The 22135-nt window shown below is 45.2% G+C and overlaps 1 protein-coding gene across 6 annotated transcripts in view; it reads left to right on the forward strand.

The window, feature by feature from the left end:
- The window catches only part of triobpb (TRIO and F-actin binding protein b), a 285020-nt gene that overhangs the window by 223927 nt on the left and 38958 nt on the right, over window positions 1-22135 (forward strand). For all 6 annotated transcript variants that reach the window (XM_059640825.1, XM_059640826.1, XM_059640828.1 and 3 more), the window contains 3 exons: window positions 10954-11422; window positions 16606-16743; window positions 18287-18434. In XM_059640825.1, coding sequence (XP_059496808.1) covers window positions 10954-11422; window positions 16606-16743; window positions 18287-18434 — 755 coding nt within the window. The remainder of the gene's footprint in view (window positions 1-10953; window positions 11423-16605; window positions 16744-18286; window positions 18435-22135) is intronic.

Consider the following 22135-nt stretch of genomic DNA (forward strand, 5'->3'; position numbering starts at 1 on the left):
TTCTAGAGCTTCTTTACCTATTTTAAAACCAGTATTATTTGCATAGGACAAGACCAGAACTGAGCATGTTGGCTAGGATCCAGAAGCCAGCCTGACAGAATGGATTAGATTAGAAAGATTAAGGTTTATCGCACGGCTTTAATGACTTTGAATACCCCAAAGTGATGTTCAGTCAAAGATACGCTTTTAAAGTTTATTTGCTGTTGCAATGTAAGAAAAGCAGTAGTGAAAATGCGCACAAAATGATCCAGCAAATAGTAATGTGAGAATTCCAGGGTAATCTGTTTCTGTTAGTAATGTTAGTTGATGGACAAATGTCAGATAGGATACCAGTTGGAACTCTACTGCTCTACTTTCAATAATGCAACTATAGCTTTACAGACGCCTGGGGACCTACAGGGCATTGGCATAACATCTCACTCAAAAGACAGCATCTTGAACAGTATAGCACTCCCTTATACTGCACTGTGAGTGTGTCAGTATAGATTTTGTGCAGGAGTGGGTTTTGAGCCCACAACCAACTGAAGATGTTCCTAGAGCTGCCTATAAGTGGTTTGCCTATTAGATTTGCTGAAGCATAAGTTGTGATGGGGTAGTAGTGTGCTTCCTGGAATTCAGTAGCAGTTTGTGGGAAGAATTGTAAGTGTGTTCACATTAATTCTCTTAGCCATGTATAGATTAGGACTTCTATCTGCCTGGATGAGTGCAACTCCAATAACATTCTCCTGGATGGTGTCAAGCATTTTTAAAAGCAGCCCACTTGATTAGCACCACATCCATCACCTTCAACATTCACTGTCTTGAAATCACCAATGTACAGTAGCAGTAGTATGTACTATCCACAAGATATACTGCAGCAAATCACTGAGGCTCCTTTGATAGCACCTTCTAGACACACAGCAACCTCTATCATCCAGAGGGACAAGGACAGCAGATACATGGAACACTACTATCGCAAGTTCTCTCCAAGTTACACACCATCCTGACTCGGCGACAGATACCATTCCTTCAGTCTCACCAAGACAAAATTATGGAATTCCCTTCCTGACAGCTCCTTGGGTGCATGTACACCCTGTGGACTGCAGTGGTTCAAGAGGTAGCTCCCCCTCTCCAGGACAGATGGGGAAGGTGAATAAATTCTGGTCTAGCTGGCCAAGCGCATGAACAAATAAAACAGTCCAAAAGTTCACAATTTTAACTCTTCCGTTACTGATATTATGCTATTGCAGCTCTGTTTTTTAATGACAAAAGGTGAATATCCTATCAGAGTATTTTTTTAAACAAGTGTTATTGTGAAACTAACCATATTGAAAATTTAGAGATTAGAAAAAGAATCTGAAATTTGGGAAACCTAGAAAATAAGAGCAGGAGTACGTAATTTGACCTTAAAGCCTGCTCTGCCATTCAATATGATCATGGCTGTTACTGCTTTCTGTTTCACTCCTTCAAGAATTCAGTGTCAAGAAATTTCTCTTCATCTCAGTCTTAAATAGCCTATTCCATATCCTTAGACTATGACCTCGGGTTCTGGACACCCCACTCGTCAGGAAAATCCTTCCTGTGCTTAACCAGTCTAGTCCTCTTAGAATGTTATAGGTTTCTCTGAGATCCCCCTCATTATTCTGAACTCCAGTGAGTATAGTCCTCACTGATCCAATCTGTCTTGATACAACTATCCTGCCATCTCAGGAATCACCTTTGTTGTACTCCCATCTTAGCGAATAGGCCCTTACATTTTATTTGAAAAAGTGTTATTTGAAATCAAGTTTAGCTGTCAATATTTCTGAATGAAAGAGTGACACCAAGATCAACATGAAATATTGAAATAGAAACCAGTTTTATCCACAGGAAAATATTGTTTAGCTTAATACAAGAAATAAATCGATAGCATTTTCATAAGTAATATTTCATCCGCAATGTCTAAACATATACATTAACTAATATTTCGGCGATAACAAGAACTGCAGATGCTGGAGTCAGAGACAATACAGTGTGGAGCTGGAGGAACACAGCAGGCCAGGCAGCATCAGGTGTGCTGACATTTGCAGTCGATGAGCTGATGCACAGATGTCATGTCACAATTGGATCCCTGGGGTATCCCTATGTAGCAGGAAATTGCTGGCAGGTCTGTTTTTCGACTGGATTGGGAATGATCGTGCAACCAGTACTAAACAATGGGTGTGTACAAAGTGAGATTTGGCCAGCAACAAGTAGCTGATTGGTTTATGGAGTGGTGACCAGTTGTCAATGACAAAAGCCATCAGCCTGCCAAAACCTGTGATTGGTGGCAGGGTAGATGAACAGATTGTGGGTGTGAGAAACTGGCAGAAACCTTTGGACCTTCAGAAGGGGTGGCGGTCGGTCTACCTGCAGTAGGGTGGGATGGGGTAGGTATTTTTGCAAAATTTAGGAAGCATCCGGATAAGCACTTGAAATGCTAAGGCAGAGTAGGCTATGGACCAATTGCAGGTAAATGGCATTAATGTGGCTTGGTTTTGTTCAGCATAGACATGGTTGGCCAAAGGACCTGTTTCTATGCTTTGTGACTCGATTACTAACCCATTCTTCAAAAGCAGGATTGATGTTTCCTGGGTCAGGGGAGAGTGAGATGTCTCAGGGAGGAAATCAGTAAGTTCCTAATAGGGAGGAAGTGAGACAATCCTTAAGTCCTCCTTGGAGCAGGATGGTGACAATACATGGTGATTCCTTCAGATTCCTGTCATGAGGACAAGGGAGGTTTCTCCAGACAAAAACTGGATGGTAGAGATTGCTGTGTCTCCATTTTTCTACTCTCAGCATTTTCACTCAAATTCTTAGCCAAGGAACTCACTCTTCTCCTTCCTCTCCTCCCCTAACCCATCACCATCCTGAAAGTGGAAGTTGTGTTTTTAGGATTTTTCACTCCTTGCAAAAAGCAACAGGATTTAAAATAGATAACAAAATGTGGGATAACAAAGTGTGAAGCTGGATGAACAAAGCAGGCCAAGCAGCACCTCAGGAGCACAAAAGCTGATGTTTCAGGCCTAGACCCTCCATCAGAGAGGGGGATGGGGTGAGGGTTCTGAAATAAATAGGGAGAGAGGGGTAGGCGGACCAAAGATGGATAGAGGAGAAGATAGGTGGAGGGGAGAGTATAGGTGGGGAGGGAATAGGTCAGTCCAGGGAGGATGGACAGGTCAAGGAGGCGGGATGGCGTTAGTAGGTGGGAAATGGAGCTGTGGCTTCAGGTGGGAGGAGGGGATAGGAGAGAGGAAGAACAGGTTAGGGAGGCGGGGATGAGCTGGGCTGGTTTTGCGATGCAGTGGGTGGAAGGGGAGATCTTGAAGCTTGTGAAGTCCACATTGATACCATTGGGCTGCAGGGTTCCCAAGCGGAATATGAATTGCTGTTCCTGCAACCTTCGGGTGGCATCATGGTGGCATTGCAGGAGGCCCAGGATGGACATGTCATCTAAGGAATGGGAGGGGGAGTTAAAATGGTTCGCGACTGGGAGGTACAGTTGTTTATTGCGAACCAAGCGGAGGTGTTCTGCAATGCAGTCCCCAAGCCTCTGCTTGGTTTCCCCAATGTAGGGGAGCCACACTGGGTACAGTGGATACAATATACTACATTAGCAGATGTGCAGGTGAACCTCTGCTTAATATGGAAAGTCATCTTGGGGCCTGGGATGGGGGTGAGGGAGGAGGTGTGGGGACAAGTGTAGCACTTCCTGCAGTTGCAGGGGAAGGTGTCGGGTGTGGTGGGGTTGGAGGGCAGTGTGGAGCGGACAAGGGAGTCACGGAGAGAGTGGTCTCTCCGGAAGGCAGACAAGGGTGGGGATGGAAAAATGTCTTGGGTGGTGGGGTCGGATTATAGATTGCAGAAGCGTTTTTCTGATGAAGGGCCTAGGTCTGAAACGTCAGCTTTGTGCTCCTTAAATGCTGCTTGGCCTGCTGTGTTCATCCAGCCCCACACTTTGTTATCTTGGATTCTCCAGCATCTGCAGTTCCCATTATCACTGATCAGGATTAAAACAGGTGTCATTTTATACATCACTGTAACTTCAGGAACTAATGACTGCGTCGGTTGTGCATACAACTTTATTTCATTTCCCTGTTTATCTTTCTAATTCTTATACTCTTCATAATCAATGGAGCATTATCCAAGTGAAACACTGGTGTATTGGCGGTGCCACTGGACTACTGCCCCAGAGTAATGGATTCACATTTATAAATTTAAATTATATTCATGAAATCTGATATTCTCAGTAATAGTAACATATAACTATCATTAATTATTATAATAGCCCATCTGGTTCATTTGTATTCTTTAGGGAAACCATCCTTATCTCATGGAATTGCAGAATTGTTACAATACAGAAAGGGAGAAGCCATTTGGACCATTGTGTCTGCACTGGCTTTCTAAATATTTTGACCTCGTGCCAAACCCTTACCTTTCGTCATCATACTGCACATTGTTTCTATGTAAATAAGCATACAATTCCCTTTTGAATGTCTCAATGGAAACTGTCACAACCCTTCCAGGAAGTGCATTCCAAACCCTAACTACTCACTGAATGAAAACCTTTTTTCTTACATTACATTTGCTTCTGTACAAAACAATTTAAAACTGTACCATCTGGTTCTCAGTTCCTTTTATGAGCAGGAGCCTAACTGCAATTATACAAGGTGTTGGTGACACCATACATCAAGTACTGAGTGTAGTTTTGGTTTCTATCCAAGGAAAAATCCTCTCCTTGGAGGATATTCCTAGTTCTCGTCTACTATGGAGAAATTGAGCAGTCTAGAAGAATGAGAGGTAATCCTAATTGAAATGCATTAAGTTCTTAAGGGATTTGATAGGGCTCTTCTTAATTCGTTCAAGGAATGTGGATATCACTGGCAAGACCAGCATTTATTGTCCATATTTAATGCCCTTGAACTGTGTGGCTTGCTTGGCCATTTCAGAGAGCAGCTAAGCATCAACCACATGTTTTGTTTGAAATCACATGAAGACCAGACTAAGTGAGGATGCAGATTTTCTTCCTTGAAGGGTATTCGTGAACCACTTGGATATTTAGGCAATCAGCAGTGGTTATAAGGTCACCATCTGCCATGTGCAATTTGAACCCAAATCCCCAGAAATCAGTCAGGAATTCTGGATTACTTGTCCAGTGACATTATCTACCACACCCTTCTCTAAATAGGTGAATAGTGGGATGATGTTTCCATGGCTGGGGAATCTAGAATTAGGGGTCGCAGATACAGAAGAAAATAGTGAGCTTAACTATGTGATGAGAAATTCATTCACTCACTGCAAGGGTTGTGAATCTTTGGAATTCTCTACCACAGATGTGCTTGTGCAGTTATCAAGTTTATTCAAATCAGAGATTAGTAGACTTTTGGATACTTAATGAGCAAGAGATCTGGGACTAGCCAGATTGTTATCGACTCCTTTGTCTGTCCAACTGTTCTTTCTCTCTTTGGGCTCTATCCCTGTCCATAATTTACACCTTACTTACCCACCCCCTCCCCCTGCCCAATCTGCATATAAACCAACATTTACCTGGCTACCATCAGTTCTGAGGAAGGGTCACCAGACCCGAAACGTTAACTTTGATTTCTCTTCAAAGATGCTGCCAGAACTGCTGAGCTTTTCCAGCAACTTCTGTTTTTGTTTCATGTGAGATTAGAACTGGAAAGTATAGTTCAGGTGAAAGATCCACCATGATTTCATTAAAGGGTGAAGCAGGCAGTTCCTTCATCTATTCTTAATGTTTTTGTGTTATATTCCATATTATTTTGCCCCTCTACTTTTTAATCTCACATTTTATTGCTGCATCTGTGGTCTCAATCTGGATCCAAGTCTGTTGGTAAGACATAAAACGAAGACAATTTCCGTTGTGGATTGAGTTTATTGATTACTCCAACTGCTTCTACCCCAAGGATGAGAAGTACTCAAACAATGACTAGGCACCATCTGTATCTTCTTAATCTTAAATGAAGGCACTTAACTGCATAATTAACCTGACATTAACAATCTTGCCCTACTTCTCTAACCTTCAACAACTGGAAAGAGTCTAGAAAGAGAAGAATGAGAGTTGACAAGCGTCAAAATTCTTAAGTGGCTCCTCAGGCTCCTTCATTCACTGGAAGAATGTTTCCCTTAGCTGAGGTGGGGGTCTAGAACAAGGGGACACATCTCAAAATCAGGAGTAGGCCATTTAGGACTGAGATGAGAGGGAATTTCCCCACTCTGAGATTGGTGAATCTTGAAAATTCTCTACTCTGGAAGACTTTGTAAACTTGGTCATTAAGTTTATTGATGAGGGTAGAGCAGTTGATGTTGCGTACATAGATTTTACAAAAACATTTGACAAGGTTCCTCATGATCTCTGGTCCAAAGGATTAAGGGACACTGGGTACACGGTGAGTTGGTAGGTTGGATGCAAGGTTAGTTTGGTCATAAAAGACAGAGGGTATTTGTGGAGCAGACCAGTAGTGTTCTGTAAAGATCACTGCTGGGACTCCTGCTAGTAGGTGGTCTGATTAGTAATTTTGCAGATAACATGACAATTGGTGTAGCTGTGGATAGTGAGGAAGGTTGTCAAAGGATGCAGTAGGATATAGATAAGCCAGAAAGTTGGGCAGAGAAGTGGCAGATGGAATTTAATCCAGACAAGTGTGGACCAATGCCTATTGGGAGGCCAAATGCAATTGGGAAGTGTACTGTAAAGGAACATTGATACACAGAAGGATCTTGGGGTGCAAATCCATAATTCCTTGAAAGTGTCAATTCAAGTGGATAAGGTGCTAAAGAAAACTTACGGCATGCTCACCTTCATCAGTCAGGCCATTGAGTACAGAAGTTGGCAAATCATGTTGTAGCTGTGTAAAACTTGTTAGACTTCATTTGGAATATTGTGTGCAGTTCTGATCACCACACTACAGAAAGAATGTGGGAGCTTTAAAGAGGATGCAAAAGAGTTTCACCAAGATGTTGTATGGATTGGAGTGTATTAGCTATAATAAAAGGTTGGACAAACTTGGGTTGTTTTTGCTAGAGCATTGAAAACTGAGAGGCAACCTGACAGAAGTACATAAAATTATGAGAGGCATAAATAGGGTGGATAGTTGGAGTCTGCTTTCCAAGATGGAAAAGTTAAACACCAGGGGACATACTTAGGTTTAAGGTGAGAGGGAGAATGTTTAAATGAAATGTGCAAAGCAAGTTTTTTTTTAAACACAAGGTGGTAAGTGCCTGGAAGGTACTGATGGAGTGGTGGTAGAAGCATATATGTTAGTAATGCTTAAGAGGCATTTAGACAGAAAACATGAACAGGCAAGGAAGACAGGGTTTCAGACCGTGTGCCAGAAGTTGGGATTATTTTAGAATGGCATCATTGGTTGGTAGAGACATGGTGGGCCAAAGGGTGTGTTCCTGGACTTCATGTTCTATATTCAAATCAGAAATTGATAGTTTTCTAGATCATGAAAGAATGCATGCCTAAGTGGTGGAGAAGCAGTCAAAACGAAGTTAGGCTGATCTGAAATGGAAGAATGTGCAGGGTAATGTGGAGAAGATAAGAGAACGGCACTAAATGAATTGGTGGTGCAAACATGGGCTGAACCGCTTACTCCACAGTAACAGTTCTGAGATTCTGTGATGTTAAGGACTGTGGGGATAATACAGGAAATTGATGTTGAGGTAGAAGATCAACAATCATGTAGCTGAAGGCAGTACAAACTCCACTGGGTCCCAGCATCACCAGTAACGGTCTTAAGCCAATTCAATTTAATCATCATGATATTAAGAAATGGTTGGAGGCACTAGATAGTGCAAAGGCCATGATCCTCAAAACATTCTGGCAATTGTACTGAAAACTCCTGCCCTTGAACTTCTTACACCCATAGCCAAGCTGTTCCTACAGCTACGTCACTGGCATCTACCTGGAAATGTGGAAAATTATCCAGGTATGTACTATATACACAAAGTAGGACAAAACCAACAGGCCAACTACCACCCTATCAGTCTACTCTAAATCATCGGTCAAGCGATGTAACGGGTTATCAATAGTGCTATCAAGCAGCACTTGCTTAGCAATAACCTGCTCACTGACATTGAATTCCAGAAGTAAGGTGAGAGTGACAGCCCTCAGCATGAAGGCTGCATTCGACCAAGTACAAGATCAAGGAGCCCTAGCAAAACTGGAATCGGGGGAAAGCTTTCCACTGATTGGAGTCGTACCTGGCACATCAGAATACGGCTTTGGTTGTTAGAGGTCAGCCCTCTGAGCTCCAGGATATCTCTGCAGGAGTTCTAAGGGCAGTGTTCTAGGCACAACAATCTTTAGCTGCTTCATTATTGACATTCCTGCCATCAGAAAGTCAGAAGTAAGGTATTCACCAATGATTGCACAATGTTCCACAAGGGAGAATGCACCTTTTAATGCTGATTGACAGTCAACAGCTTGGCCTTGTTTATTTTTTAAACTAGATACGTTGATTTTCCTTGGTCAGGGCATTGTCCTGAGAAATGAATCAGCGAATGGCTGTCACCTATTTTGCTGATGTGAAACAGGCACAGTCTGTGTCCCTTCTGTCTGCAAAGAACCAGGGCCCTGTGTAATAATATATCCAGATATCATGTGTGCCACACTGCGAGTCTGACAATCCTAAATTAGGTGTTAAATAATTGCACATTTAGGACTTTCCAGCAAATGTCATCCATTTGAAGCATCACATCTAATGTTAGACACTGTGTTACAAGTTTTAAAAGCGTAAGCTGATTAGGACCAGTGTGGAAAAGATGTTTGCCTATCACAAATGAGTGATGTGAATTTCGGTACCAATGTGATCCCAGGTATATAGGGAATACATTCCAAAGAATGGTAGACCATGTCCCTTAGCTGTTCACAATAAGCAAGGTACTGACCGTACCCAATCAGCCTGATATAAGTCCCTCTTCCGCACCTACACAGGCCCCAAACCCCACCTCTTCCTCCGTTAAATTGATGACTGTATCGGCGCCGCCTCTTGTTCCCCAGAGGAGCTCGAACAGTTCATCCACTTCACCAACACCTTCCACCCCAACCTTCAGTTCACCTGGGCCATCTCCAGCACATCCCTCACCTTCCTGGACCTCTCAGTCTCCATCTCAGGCAACCAGCTTGTAACTGATGTCCATTTCAAGCCTACCGACTCCCACAGCTACCTAGAATACACCTCCTCCCACCCACCCTCCTGCAAAAATTCCATCCCCTACTCCCAATTCCTCCGCCTCCGCCGCATCTGCTCCCACGATGAGGCATTCCACTCCTGCACATCCCAGATATCCAAGTTCTTCAAGGACCGCAACTTTTCCCCCACAGTGGTCGAGAACGCCCTTGACCGCATCTCCTGCATTTCCCGCAACACATCCCTCACACCCCGCCCCCGCCACAACCGCCCAAAGAGGATCCCCCTCGTTCTCACACACCACCCCACCACCCTCCGGATACAACGCATCATCCTCCGACACTTCCGCCATCTACAATCCGACCCCACCACCCAAGACATTTTTCCATCCCCACCCTTGTCTGCTTTCTGGAGAGACCACTCTCTCCATGACTCCCTTGTTCGCTCCACACTGCCGTCCAATCCCACCACACCCAGCACCTTCCCCTGCAACCGCAGGAAATGCTACACTTGCCCCCACACCTCCTCCCTCACCCCTATCCCAGGCCCCACGATGACTTTCCATATTAAGCAGAGGTTCACCTGCACATCTGCCAATGTGGTATACTGCATCCATTGTACCCGGTGTGGCTTCCTCTACATTGGGGAAACCAAGCGGAGGCTTGGGGACCGCTTTGCAGATCACCTCTGCTCGGTTCGCAATAAGCAACTGCACCTCCCAGTCGCAAACCATTTCCACTCCCCCTCCCATTCTTTAGATGACATGTCCATCATGGGCCTCCTGCAGTGTCACAATGATGCCACTCGAAGGTTGCAGGAACAGCTATTCATTTTCCGCTTGGGAACCCTGCAGCCCAATGGTATCAATGTGGACTTCACAAGCTTCAAGATCTCCCCTTCCACCCACTGCATCCCAAAACCAGCCCAGTTCGTCCCCTCCCCCCACTGCGCCACACAACTAGCCCAGCTCTTCCCCTCCACCCACTGCATCCCAAAACCAGTCCAACCTGTCTCTGCCTCCCTAACCTGTTCTTCCTCTCACCCATCCCTTCCTCCCACCCCAAGCCGCACCTCCATCTCCTACGTACTAACCTCATCCCACCTCCTTGACCTGTCCGTCTTCCCTGGACTGACCTATCCCCTCCCTACTTCCCCACCTATACTGTCCTCTCCACCTATCTTCTTTTCTCTCCATCTTCGGTCTGCCTCCCCCTCTCTCCCTATTTATTCCAGAACCCTCACCCCATCCTCCTCTCTGATAAAGTGTCTAGGCCTGAAACGTCAGCTTTTGTGCTCCTGAGATGCTGCTTGGCCCGCTGTGTTCATCCAGCCTCACATTTTATTATCTTGGATTCTCCAGCATCTGCAGTTCCCATTAACACTGATATAAAACCTTGTGCTTGTATTTAAATCTGCCCAACTTGTGGCCTGCCCCTACCTATTTCTGTAGCCTTCTCCAGCCCAGCTATGCTCAAGTTATGTCCCTGATGTGTTGCTGATTTTTATCGCTCCACAACTGGCACTCGAACCTTTAGCTAACATGACGTTGAACAGGGAATTTGTTCTCTGAACCTTCCCACCTGCCACTTCTTCAAGATGATCCTTAAAACCTATCTCCTTCATCAAGCAATTTTTATCTGCTGTGATATCTCGTTATATAGCTTGATATCAAGTTGTGTTTGATCTACACTGCTGTAAAGCTCCTGGAGATATTTTATTATTTCAACAATGCTTTATAAATATCAATTGTGTTCAGTGATGGTGACTCGTTTCAATAATCTCTTTTTTTGTATTCTAGTTTAACAGACAGTAACAAGGAAAATACTTTCCGTGACACTATAGCACGAAGGAATGCAGCAAGACAGGAAACAGCGGTCACAGCTGACAGGACACGGCTGGAGGTCCCGCGGAGCACCCGCAGGCCAGAGGGCCATGAGCAGCTCCTCCCACCAGTCGAGAGTGTAGAGTTGGAGCCTGTGCAGTCACCTGCCAAGGCAGAGGAGCTGACCCGCGAACAGGCCCAACGGATCGCTGAACGTAGCAGGTGGTTCGAGTCCACAAACCTGAATGACTGCCCAAGGAAGGAGGCAGAATGGAACTCCCCTCTTGTCCAAATCTCTGAGGCCCTCAGCAAGGACATTGAGGTGAAATGGCAGGAGCTCGAACGTATTCCGTTGCGGGACCATAAGCAGGTCCCTATCATGCCTTTGCAATCTCCCAATCCTGGTGTCAATGACAACGGGGTCACCGAGCGACTGAAGAAGGAGGTAATAATTGAAATTGCAGGGTGGGACCAACATAGAATTGATAGCACATGACCCAAGCCATTCAGCCCATTTTGTTTATGCAGCAGACAAGAATCTTCCACTCTTTGCCATCACAACCTTTCAGTGCATTCTTCCATTCCTCTCTCCCTTTGTTATCTAACTTACACTTACACATATCAATGCTTATCACCTCAACTACTGCGTAGGAGCCGAGTTGCAAATTCAGACTACTAACTGAGAATTTAGGCTAACCAAAGATCCCGGCATGTTTTTGATTTTTTTTTGTCAGCTAGAACTGTGTGGTAGATGTAGCACAAAAGTCTCCTCATGTTAGAAGACAGTTGAGTTCTCAGCATGAGCAAGTATCATTCTTGTTATAAGGGAAGATCATACCCATGCCCTAGATACCTCACAGTCTGACTGTGTTTTCATCTTGTTATCCCTACAAGTTCAGAAGGCCCAGATATCCCGTACGTTAACTGGCAGAGTCCTTGAATCAGATGTCTGCCCCAGATGCAGAACTGAAAGGCCAGTTTTCAAACTCACAAATGACATTCTACATGACTTTAACAAAAATACATTCTCCCCCGCAATCCCCCCATCTTGATCTTTGACATGGTGGAGCACACCACTCTCCTCCAATGCCTTGTGGATGGGACTGTAATATCTTCTCTTCCTACTTCTGCACCAGTCTTCCATCCTCCAGCCCCAAGCTGCTCCACAGTCACATCATCCAAGAGCACAGCGGATTGCCTCCAGTACTGCTAAATTATCAGGGTGCTTACCTGATCCTGAATCACTGCAGAAATTTCTTCCAGTTAAATATCAAGAAGACCAAAGCCGTTTTTGGTTCTTGCTGTGAGCTACCTTTCCTTAGCTTCCGGTTTCATCCCATCCTGTCAGCTGTCCAAAATTATGCCAATCTGTTGGCAGCCTTTGTGGAGCATTTGATCCGAAAATGATCTTCTTACCTTACGCCTGTGAGGTCACTTAGGCCACCTATTTCATAACATCACCTGACCTCACCCATGCCTGCATTACCTCCACACTTGACTTTGCTGTTGCATCCTGGCTGAACTCCATCATGCCACCCTCTCTCTTTATCTCATCCAAAACTCTGCTGGCTCTATCATAACTCATTGCAAGTCCTGTTCCCCTATTAGCCCTTTGCTTGCCAGTCAAAGCACTGCCTCAGCTTTAACACTTTTATCCTCATTTTCAAATTGCTCTATAGCCTCAGTCCTCCCCGTCTTTGTAATTCTAACTCACAACTCTTGAGATCTCTGTGCTACTCTAATTCTGGCTTCATGAGCATTTCTAAGTTTAATCGTTCCACATTCGCCTTCACTTGCCCAGAACCTGAGCTCTGGAATTTGCTCCAATGACCCTTCCACTTTTCTGCCTCAGTTTCCCATTAAATTTACCTTTTTGAACAAGCTTTATAGGTCATAACACCTAATAGCTTCCCACTTGGTGCAGTGTCATATTTTTGTTTTAGAATGTTCCTGTTTCATTACGTGAAAGGCATTATGTAAATAGAGTGGTCACCGTTAGCAGCTGTTGATTCTCCCAGGCTGACCTTTACCTATTCCTTTTCCTGCGCAAGTGATTTTCTCCCTCCCTGGCATCTCCACTTCCTATTACTCCACCCCCTCCCCACACCCTACCCCACCTTCAGCATATATACTAATCTTTGCTGAGCTAAAATCAGTTCTGAAGAAGGGTCACTGGTCCCAAAACGTTAGCTCTGCTTTCTCTCCAGAGATGCTATCAGACCTGCTAAATTTTTCAGCAATTTCGGTTTTTGTACGTAAATCGAATATTGTTATTGTTCTGAATGTGGGGATAAATCATCGACCACTTTCCTTGCTGCAAATTGGATGTGAATCTGCTTGTCCTGAAGTGCTTCACAAAACAAACCATCCAACATTGAGAGTGGGGGTTCGATTTGTGTCCCCGCACTTTCACTTCTTAAAGACACACATGCACTGATACGCCCTCCCCCTTCCACACTCACACTGAGCTCCCACATGCACTGATACGCCCTCCCCCTTCCACACTCACACTGAGCTCCCACATGCACTGACCCCCCTCCCGCTCCACTCACATGCACTGACTCATCCTTCCTCTATCTCCACATCTAATAAAGCCCCTCTTCCACTGACGCCCTCCACCTCCACCTCACACCCTGAACTCCCCAACACATTTACTGATCTTCCTCCCCTCATTGCACTGAAACATCCTCACAGTCGACCCATATGCACTGAATCCACTCCCCTCCACATGCACTGACATCCCTGCCCCCCTGTATGCACTGATGCTCTCCCCTCACAATTCCGGACCCCGCCCCACCACTCCTATGCACTACACCTCTTCTGCACATTCTCTGACATCCATACTCCTCATATGGCATAAGACCTTGCCGTCACAATACACTGGCATATACTTCCCCTACCCTCACATATGCACACCCCCTCCCATGGTCCCCATATGAACTGACACAGTTCCCACACATGCACAGACCCAGCTCCTCCTCCCTCCACGTGCAGTGTCAAACTCCCACTCCCCAATGCACTGACCGTTAATTGCTCCCCATGCACTGATAACACCTCCTGTTCCCACCATTAAACACCCCCATCCTAGAATATACACTGACAAATTCTCTGCCCATATGCACTGACCCATCTCACCCAAAACCCACACACTGAAACCACTCCCTTCATACGCCCTGTCACCCCTTCCCCACATGCACTGAATCTCCTTCCCCACATTCCTTTTCACCCCTATTTCTCATATGCACTGATGTCCTCCCTCACAGTACAGTAACCTTTCCTCGCACAACCCCACATGCACTGCCACTGCCCTGGTACAGTCCCCACATGCACTAATCCCTATCATTCCCCCCTAGCATTGATACCTTGCCGCCTACATAGACTGACAACTGCTGCCCTCCCACCACACCCACCAACACTTGCTCCTATGCACTCACACACTTTTCTCCACAGATGTTGATACACCCTGCCACTTCTCCCAGAGACACTGAAACCACCCCCTCAACATGCACTGGCACCCACTCCCCCAAAGGTAACATGCACTGACCCCTCCCCCACATGCACTTACTCTCTCCCCGCCCGTGCACTGATCCCCTCTCAACATGCACTGACCCCCTCAACCCACACATAGTGACTGCCTCCCGCTAAAGCCATGTGCATGACACTCACCCCCTCCACCCACAACTCCTCCCTCCACAAGCACTGACCCCTCTCCCTCTCCTCACATGCACTGGCACCCTGCCCCAACACGTACTGACCCCCTCCGCCAACACACACTGGTCCCCATGTCCCCACATGCACTGGCTCCACTCCCTACATGCGCTGACCTGCTCTCCGCTACAAGCAGAACTCCCTAACCCACATGCACTGACGCCCTACCCCTACATGCACTAAACCCCTCCCCCAACTTGCACTCTCCCTCTACCTTCCAGATGCATTGACACCCCTCCCACAGTATGGACTGACCCTCACATTCAAATGTACTGACACGTACTCCCTTGACCCGCACCAACCCATTCCATCTACCCGCCCAATACACACTGTTCCCCACCACCCACCGCACAGACTCCCTCCCCAACATGCACTGACCTGCTCTCCTAACAGCCATATGCACTGACCACCCTCCACACACGCACTCTCCTCCCCCCACATGCACTGAGCCTCTCCCCACACATTGATCACCTCCCCCAACATGCAGTGACACCCTCCCTCAACATGCAGTGGCCCCTTTTCTTCCTGATACTTTGACATCTCTCCCCCAATATTCACTGACCCCTCACATTAAAATGCAGTGATGCACACTCCCCCAAGCCGCCCTGATCCCTTCCACCTACATGCATTGATTCCACCCCCTCCCCTCACACACATTGACCCTCTCCTCTCACATGCACCGACCTCCACCCCACACATGCACTGACCAACACCCCCCAAATACCCTGACCCGCTGCCCCATGCACTGATCCCCTCTCCTATATATATACTGACCCCTTCACCTACGCGCAGTGACTCCCTCCCCATGCATGCACTGATGTCTCCCTCACATGCACTGACCCCCTCCCCCACATGCACAGACCACCTCCCCGTACCTGCACTGACATCTTCCACTGCATGCACTGACCTCCTCCCCCAACATGCACAGTCCACCTGCCCCCACCTGCACTGAGCCTTGTACCCACATGCACTGATTCCGTCCCCACAGGCACTGATCACCTCCCCCTATACACACTGACACCCTCTCCTCTGCATGGACTGACCCTTCCCCCACATGTACTGACTCTCTCTCTTCTACATGCAGTGATGCCCTACTCCACACACACTGACACCCTGTCTCCATGTACTGACACCTATCCCCACATGCACTGACCCCCTTCCCCCAATATGCACTGGCCCCTACCCCCACTTCTTGCTTCCAGTTGCATTGACATCCCTCCCCCAATTTATACTGACCAGTCACATCCAAATGTACTGACACACACCCATGACCTGCACCAACCCCTTCCACCCACACGCATTCATTTTCCTCTCCCCCCAACACGCACTGATCCCGCTTACCCCCACAGGCACTGACCCCTCTCCCTCTCCATATGCATCGATCCCCTCTCCCTCTCCTCTGCCCTTGACATTAGAACTCTTTTCAGTGTTTGCATTTCCTGGTTGATCACCTCCTGCAACAATCAGGAGAGATTAAAGATTTAACCATTTTGAATAAATATTGTGCCATAGAGAGGTGTTTTGGGGAAGTACAAGTACAAAGAACTAAGGGAAAGGTCGATAATAAACTCTAAGGAAAAAGTGATTAAATATAAACAGGAACAGCAGCATGGTGGCTCTGTGGTTAGTGCTTGTTTCTGCACTGTAGGGTTTCGATGAATATGGTGGGAGAAACAAAAAAGGGAGTTAGTAATGGAGTGGGTAAAGAAGTGAAATATGGTTCTTGGAAATTGCAGAACTATAAACAAAAGGAGGTACATTTTACTCCTGTGATAATCTATAGATTTTGGTTTTGGAATGTGATTCCCAATACATTACATCTACCTGGGAATCCTGGATTATTGCTGTAAATCTGTAGGCCTGGGAAATGTGCAAGCTGTTTTTAAGGATCAAAAGAATTTCCTGTTGCTCAACTTTCAGATCTCCTCCCTGAACGTACAGCTGGATCAGGCCAGGAGGGAGCTGGAATCTTTCCAGGAGCAAAGGACTCGGCTCCAAGGACAAGTAAACTCCATCGAGGGACTAAGAACACAGATTCCAAAAGGCTTCATCTCTCAGGTAGGGAGCTTACCTGACACCAGGAAAGGTTGTTTGGCTGTCTTCCTGCAGGAGAGGAACAACACGGGCAAAAACTGGTTGATACTGAGATCTTGTTCAGCATTTTTAATCCTATCAGTTCAGTTCACAAGAGCAAGGATGATTAGATAATTCTTTCAAAGAGCCAGTACAGACAGGTGGGCCAAATGGTTTGTTTCTGTGTTGTGCTGGAATCCAGTGCACCCTGAATGCTGTCCCATATTCTATCCTCTGTAGATGTGAAGTCATGCACAATTCTGCTGTCTATATCTTAACTTGTGATTTGTCCCATTTCCCTATCACCCCTTGCATTCACTGAACTATAGTAGCTCCGAATCAAGCAAAATCTAGATTTAAAAATTTTCAACCTTGTTTTCAAATCCCTCCTTTCTCACCCCTCCCCATCTCTTTCAGCCCCAAAACTCTCTAGGATATCTGTCATCTATTTTTGGCAGGTTAAGAAACTCTTGATTTTAATCATTCTGGAATTTGATTCCAAATGCATTACCGTCTGCCTGGGAATCCTGGATTATTGCTTTAAATCTGTATACCCGGGAAATTTACAAGCTGATTTTAAGAATCAAAAAAGTTACTCTTTCTCAAATTTTAGATCTCCTCCCTGAACGTAAGTTGGATCAGGCCAGCAGAGAGATGGAATCTTGCAAGGAGCAAGAGGGCCCCAAGGCCTGGAGTCCTCTTCCTAAATCTCTCCAATGCTAAAACTTCTCTTTCCTCCTTCAACACACTCACTGAAACCTAACTTTTTGATGGAACTTTTGGTTGTCTGATCCACTATCCCTTTATGTGTCTCAGTATCACATTTTGTTTTATAATGCCCCAGTAAAGCTCCTTGGAATGTTCACTTACATGTAGTAAAATGCTGTTTCAAAATAAAAGTTGCCTTTGTAGTGTTCCAAGCTGCTTGGTGGCATATTCTGCGAGTAACACAAACTGGCTTCTGGTATCTTATGGCCTCATGCCGCTTCTTCCAGGAGGTTCACTGGGAATCAGTCATAGGAACTGGAGGAGACCATTCATCTACCAGGTCCTGTCCTACCACATTCAACTATCTGGCTCCTGTGTACGTTAACTCCATTTATCCAGCTTGGTTCTGCACATTGAAAGCTCTTTTTGAGCTAAAGTCTACCGATCCCTGTTGTCATGTTTTAGGTTTCGCCTCCCTGCCTCAAAAGTGTTTCTGCCACTAGGAGTCCCAGATTTCTACTCCCAATTGAGTGAAAAAAGTGCTTAAAGTGCTTCCAACATTGTCCCTGATTAGCTTAGCTTGAATTTCAATATTACGCCCTCTATTGTTCAAGACTCACAATCCTTCCCCTCGCCCGGCCAAAGAAATTTCTCTCTATCCTATCAATCCTTGAATTATCAACCCCTCAATTTTCTATACTCCAGGACATGAAAGGCCCCTGTGCATCTTTCTCCTATCACTTAACCAAATGGTACTGAGATTATTTTGCCTAGCCCGCAAAATATTTGGCTCTCATCCCTCTAGTATCTTCAATTTCAGGAAACCTGTGAGCGTAACTTCAGGGAGATGGAGGAGTCCCATCGGAAAGCAATGGAGGAACTTCAACGGCAACATAAACGGGAGTTAGACAAGGTCCAGCAAGACAAGGACCGACTGTTATCTGAGGAAGCTGATGCCACCATTTCTGGTAAGAGCAGGGTGTTACAGATCCAGTACTCTCAACATTAAGGGATGGAGGGAGATAGCAGGAACTGCAGATGCTGGACAATCTGAGATAACAAGGTGTAGAGCTGGATGAACACAGCAGGCCAAGCAGCATCAGAGGAGCAGTAAGGCTGACGTTTCGGGCCTAGACCCTTCTTCAGAGACAAAAAAAAATTTTCTTAAGAAGGGTCTAGGGCCAAAACATCAGCCTTACTGCTCCTCTGATGCTGCTTGGCCTGCTGTGTTCATCCAGCTCTACACCTTGTTATCTCAAGGGATGGAGGGAGGCAGCTTTTGATCACACTGTGGGTCTAAAGTAACCTAACTGATAATACTTTCATTAAGGGTTCACAATGTGATGATATTCTAGGGCTCCATCTCCACCTGTCATTTACGTTTTACCTCCTCCTCTCACCCTATCTTCTGCATAAAAACCAGCCTTTTCATAGCTACCATCAGTTCTGAGGAACGGTTGTTGGACCTGAAACATCTGATTTCTCTCCACAGATGTTGCCAGACCTGCTGAGTTTTTCCAGCAAATTGTTTTTATTTCTGATTTCCTACTTCTGCAGTTCTTTCAGTTTTTATTCACTGGTTTATAATTCTTTGTTTTCTCTCTTCCTCCATTTTTAAATAATGGGGTTACATTAGCTACTCTCCAATCTGTTGGAACTGTTTTAGAGTCTAAAGAATTTTACAAGATAACCACTAATGCATCCACTATTTCTAAAGCCACTTCCTTCACTACTCTGGGATGAAGATTATTAAACCCTGGGAATTTATCAGACTTTAATCCCATCAATTTCCCCAATACCATTTACCTGTTAAGACAGATTTGCTTCAGTTCCTCCCTCTCACTAAACCAGTGTTCCCCACCATTTCTGGTACATTATTCATTTTCTCTTTTGTGAAGACAAATGGGAAATATGAATTGAGTTAATCAACCATTTCATTACTCCCCATTATGAATTCACCCATTTCTGACTGTAAGGGAACTACATTAGTTTTCACTAATCTTCTTCTTTTTACATACCTATAGAAACTTATAGAGTCAGTTCTTATGTATCCCTGCCCCCAAGTTTTTTCCTTTTTCACAGTCAATTCCTTGGTCCTCCTTTGTTGAGTTCCAAACTATTCCCAATCCTCAATTTATTGTTTTCTTTCTTACCAATTTGTATGCCTCATTTTAGCGTCTCACTTCCCTTGTAAGCCACTGTTTTTTGCACTCTTGTGCCAAATGGGAATGAACAATTTTTGTAGGTCACCCACTTGCTCTTTGAATGTCTGCCATTGCCTACCCGTTGACATTCCTTTCAGTAATATTTTCCAGCCCATCATAGCCAATTCATGCCTCATACCATGGTAGCTTCCCTTATTAAGATTCAGGATTCCAGTCTTAAAATCAATTACCTCGTGTCGAGTTTGAAGAGTTCTGTCATATGGTGATCACTCATCCCCAAGGGAGACTCCTCCAGCTATATTTCTCAGTCTAAGATGCATGGATGCATGTTCTCTCATTGTGTCCTCAACATATTGGTCCAGAAAACCATCCCATGTACACGCTAGGAATTCCTCCTCTTTGATATTGTGACTAATTTACTTTGTCCAATCTATATATAGATTAAAGTCACCCATAATTACAAGTGTTCCTTTTACCACATGTATCTTGAATTTCCTGTTCAATGCTGTTCCAATATCACCACCACAATTGGTGGTCCATATACCACCCTCACTAATGTTTTTGCTCCCTGATATTTCTCAGTTCTACCAACACAAACTCTATATTGTCTAAGCAAATAAGTTTGCTCAATGTTGTGATGCAACCAGTAATTAGATTAGATTAGATTCCCTACAGTGTGGAAACAGGCCCTTCGGCCCAACAAGTCCACGCCGCCCCTTGAAGCATCCCAACCAGACCCATCCCCCTATAACCCACACACCCCTGAACACTATGGACAATTTAGCATGGCCAATCCACCTAACCTGCACATCTTTGGACTGTGGGAGAAAATTGGAGCACCCAGAGGAAACGCACGCAGACACTGGGAGAATGTGCAAACTCCACATAGACAGTTACCTGAGGCGGGAATTGAACCCAGGTCCCTGGCGCTGTGAGGCTGCAGTGCTAACCACTGAGCCACCCATGCCGCCACAGTAATGCAAATCCACTGCTGTTTCTTTTTTGTCTATCCTTCCTAAATACTGAACACTGAATAGCCCTGGATATTTACTTACCATCCCTGGTCACCCTGTAGCCCTACTGTCGTAATCCCACTGTATCATAATTTATCCACTTTATTTCAAATGCTCCATGTATTCGGGCACAAAGCCTTAAAGTTTGTCTCTTTAACATTCCTTGTCGTATTCCCACTATTTTTTACTATGGCCTTATTTGATTTGAGCCTTTGACTCTTCTGCCTTTCACTTCTGTTATTCCTTTTTCTGTCTTTTGTGTTTGTCCTTGATTCTCCTTCTTCTGACTTCTTGCATTGGTTCCTATTCCCCCGCCAATTTAGTTTAAATCCTTCCCTACCATTCTAGCAAATACTCCTCCGAGGGCATCAGTCCTGGTCCTGCCCAGATGTAACCTGTCCAGTTAATCTTGGTCCCATCTCCCCTAGGTCTCAATGCTGATGAATTGGAAACCCTCCCCCTCACACCATCTCTTCAGTCACTTCTTCGTCCTATGTATCATGCTGTTTTTACTGTGACTAACACATGGCATTGGCAGTAATCCTGAGACTCCTACCTTTGAGTCTGACATTTCAGTTTGCTTCCTAACTCTCTTCATGATGCTTGTAAGACCTCATCCCGTTTTTTGACCTGTGTCACTGGTACCAATATGTATCACCACCACTGGCTGTTCACCCTTCCCTCCAGGATGTCACGTAGGAGCTCTGAGATATTCTTGACCCTAGCACGAGGGAGGCAACATGCCATCCTGGAGTCTCATTTGTGGCCACAAAAAACGTTTCTCTCTACCCCTTACAATTGAATCCTCCATGCCCATTGCTTTTCCACACTTCTTTCTCCTCTCCAGTGCAGCAGAGCTAACTACGGTACCACGAACTTGTCTGTTGCTGTTTTCTCCTGGCATGATGTAACTCACACTTAGCCAAAAGAAAATAAGACTCAATCCACAGTGACTGTTGTAATATAAAAATATGCAGCCAATTTGCTGGCTTCCCCAAACAGCACTCTGACAATAACCAGTTAATTTGTTTTAGTGATGTTTATTGTATAATGGCTAGGACTCCGGAATATTTGACGTGCAGCGGAGAGAAGGCAGGATCTTGGTTTCACATCTCATCCATAAGAGCACACAGCTGACAGTGCTGGGATGAGAGCACCCCCACTAAGCCAAGGCTGATTGCATGCAACCTCACGAATGGCACTGCTGCCTGTTAGCCAATTAAGATAGATTTGCTGACAGGTGATGACTAAGGTGCCTGTGGCCATCGCAGGAAACTTCAGTTTAACTTTCCAACTATATGAGCGCTCTGATGTCATTGACATTTCTGAGGAAAATTTTCAAAGTCTCTGATTAGTCCCATTTCACCCTGAGTTACCACACAGCAGTGAGAACTAGTTTCATCTGATTTAAAATCTTAAACATTATTCTTAGCTGCTTTTTAGTACTTCATTTTCATTTTGAAGTATAGGAAGTGGTGTTTGACAAAACTT

Source organism: Stegostoma tigrinum, chromosome 38 (genome assembly GCF_030684315.1).
Source record: "Stegostoma tigrinum isolate sSteTig4 chromosome 38, sSteTig4.hap1, whole genome shotgun sequence".
NCBI classification, from domain to species: Eukaryota; Metazoa; Chordata; class Chondrichthyes; order Orectolobiformes; family Stegostomatidae; genus Stegostoma; species Stegostoma tigrinum.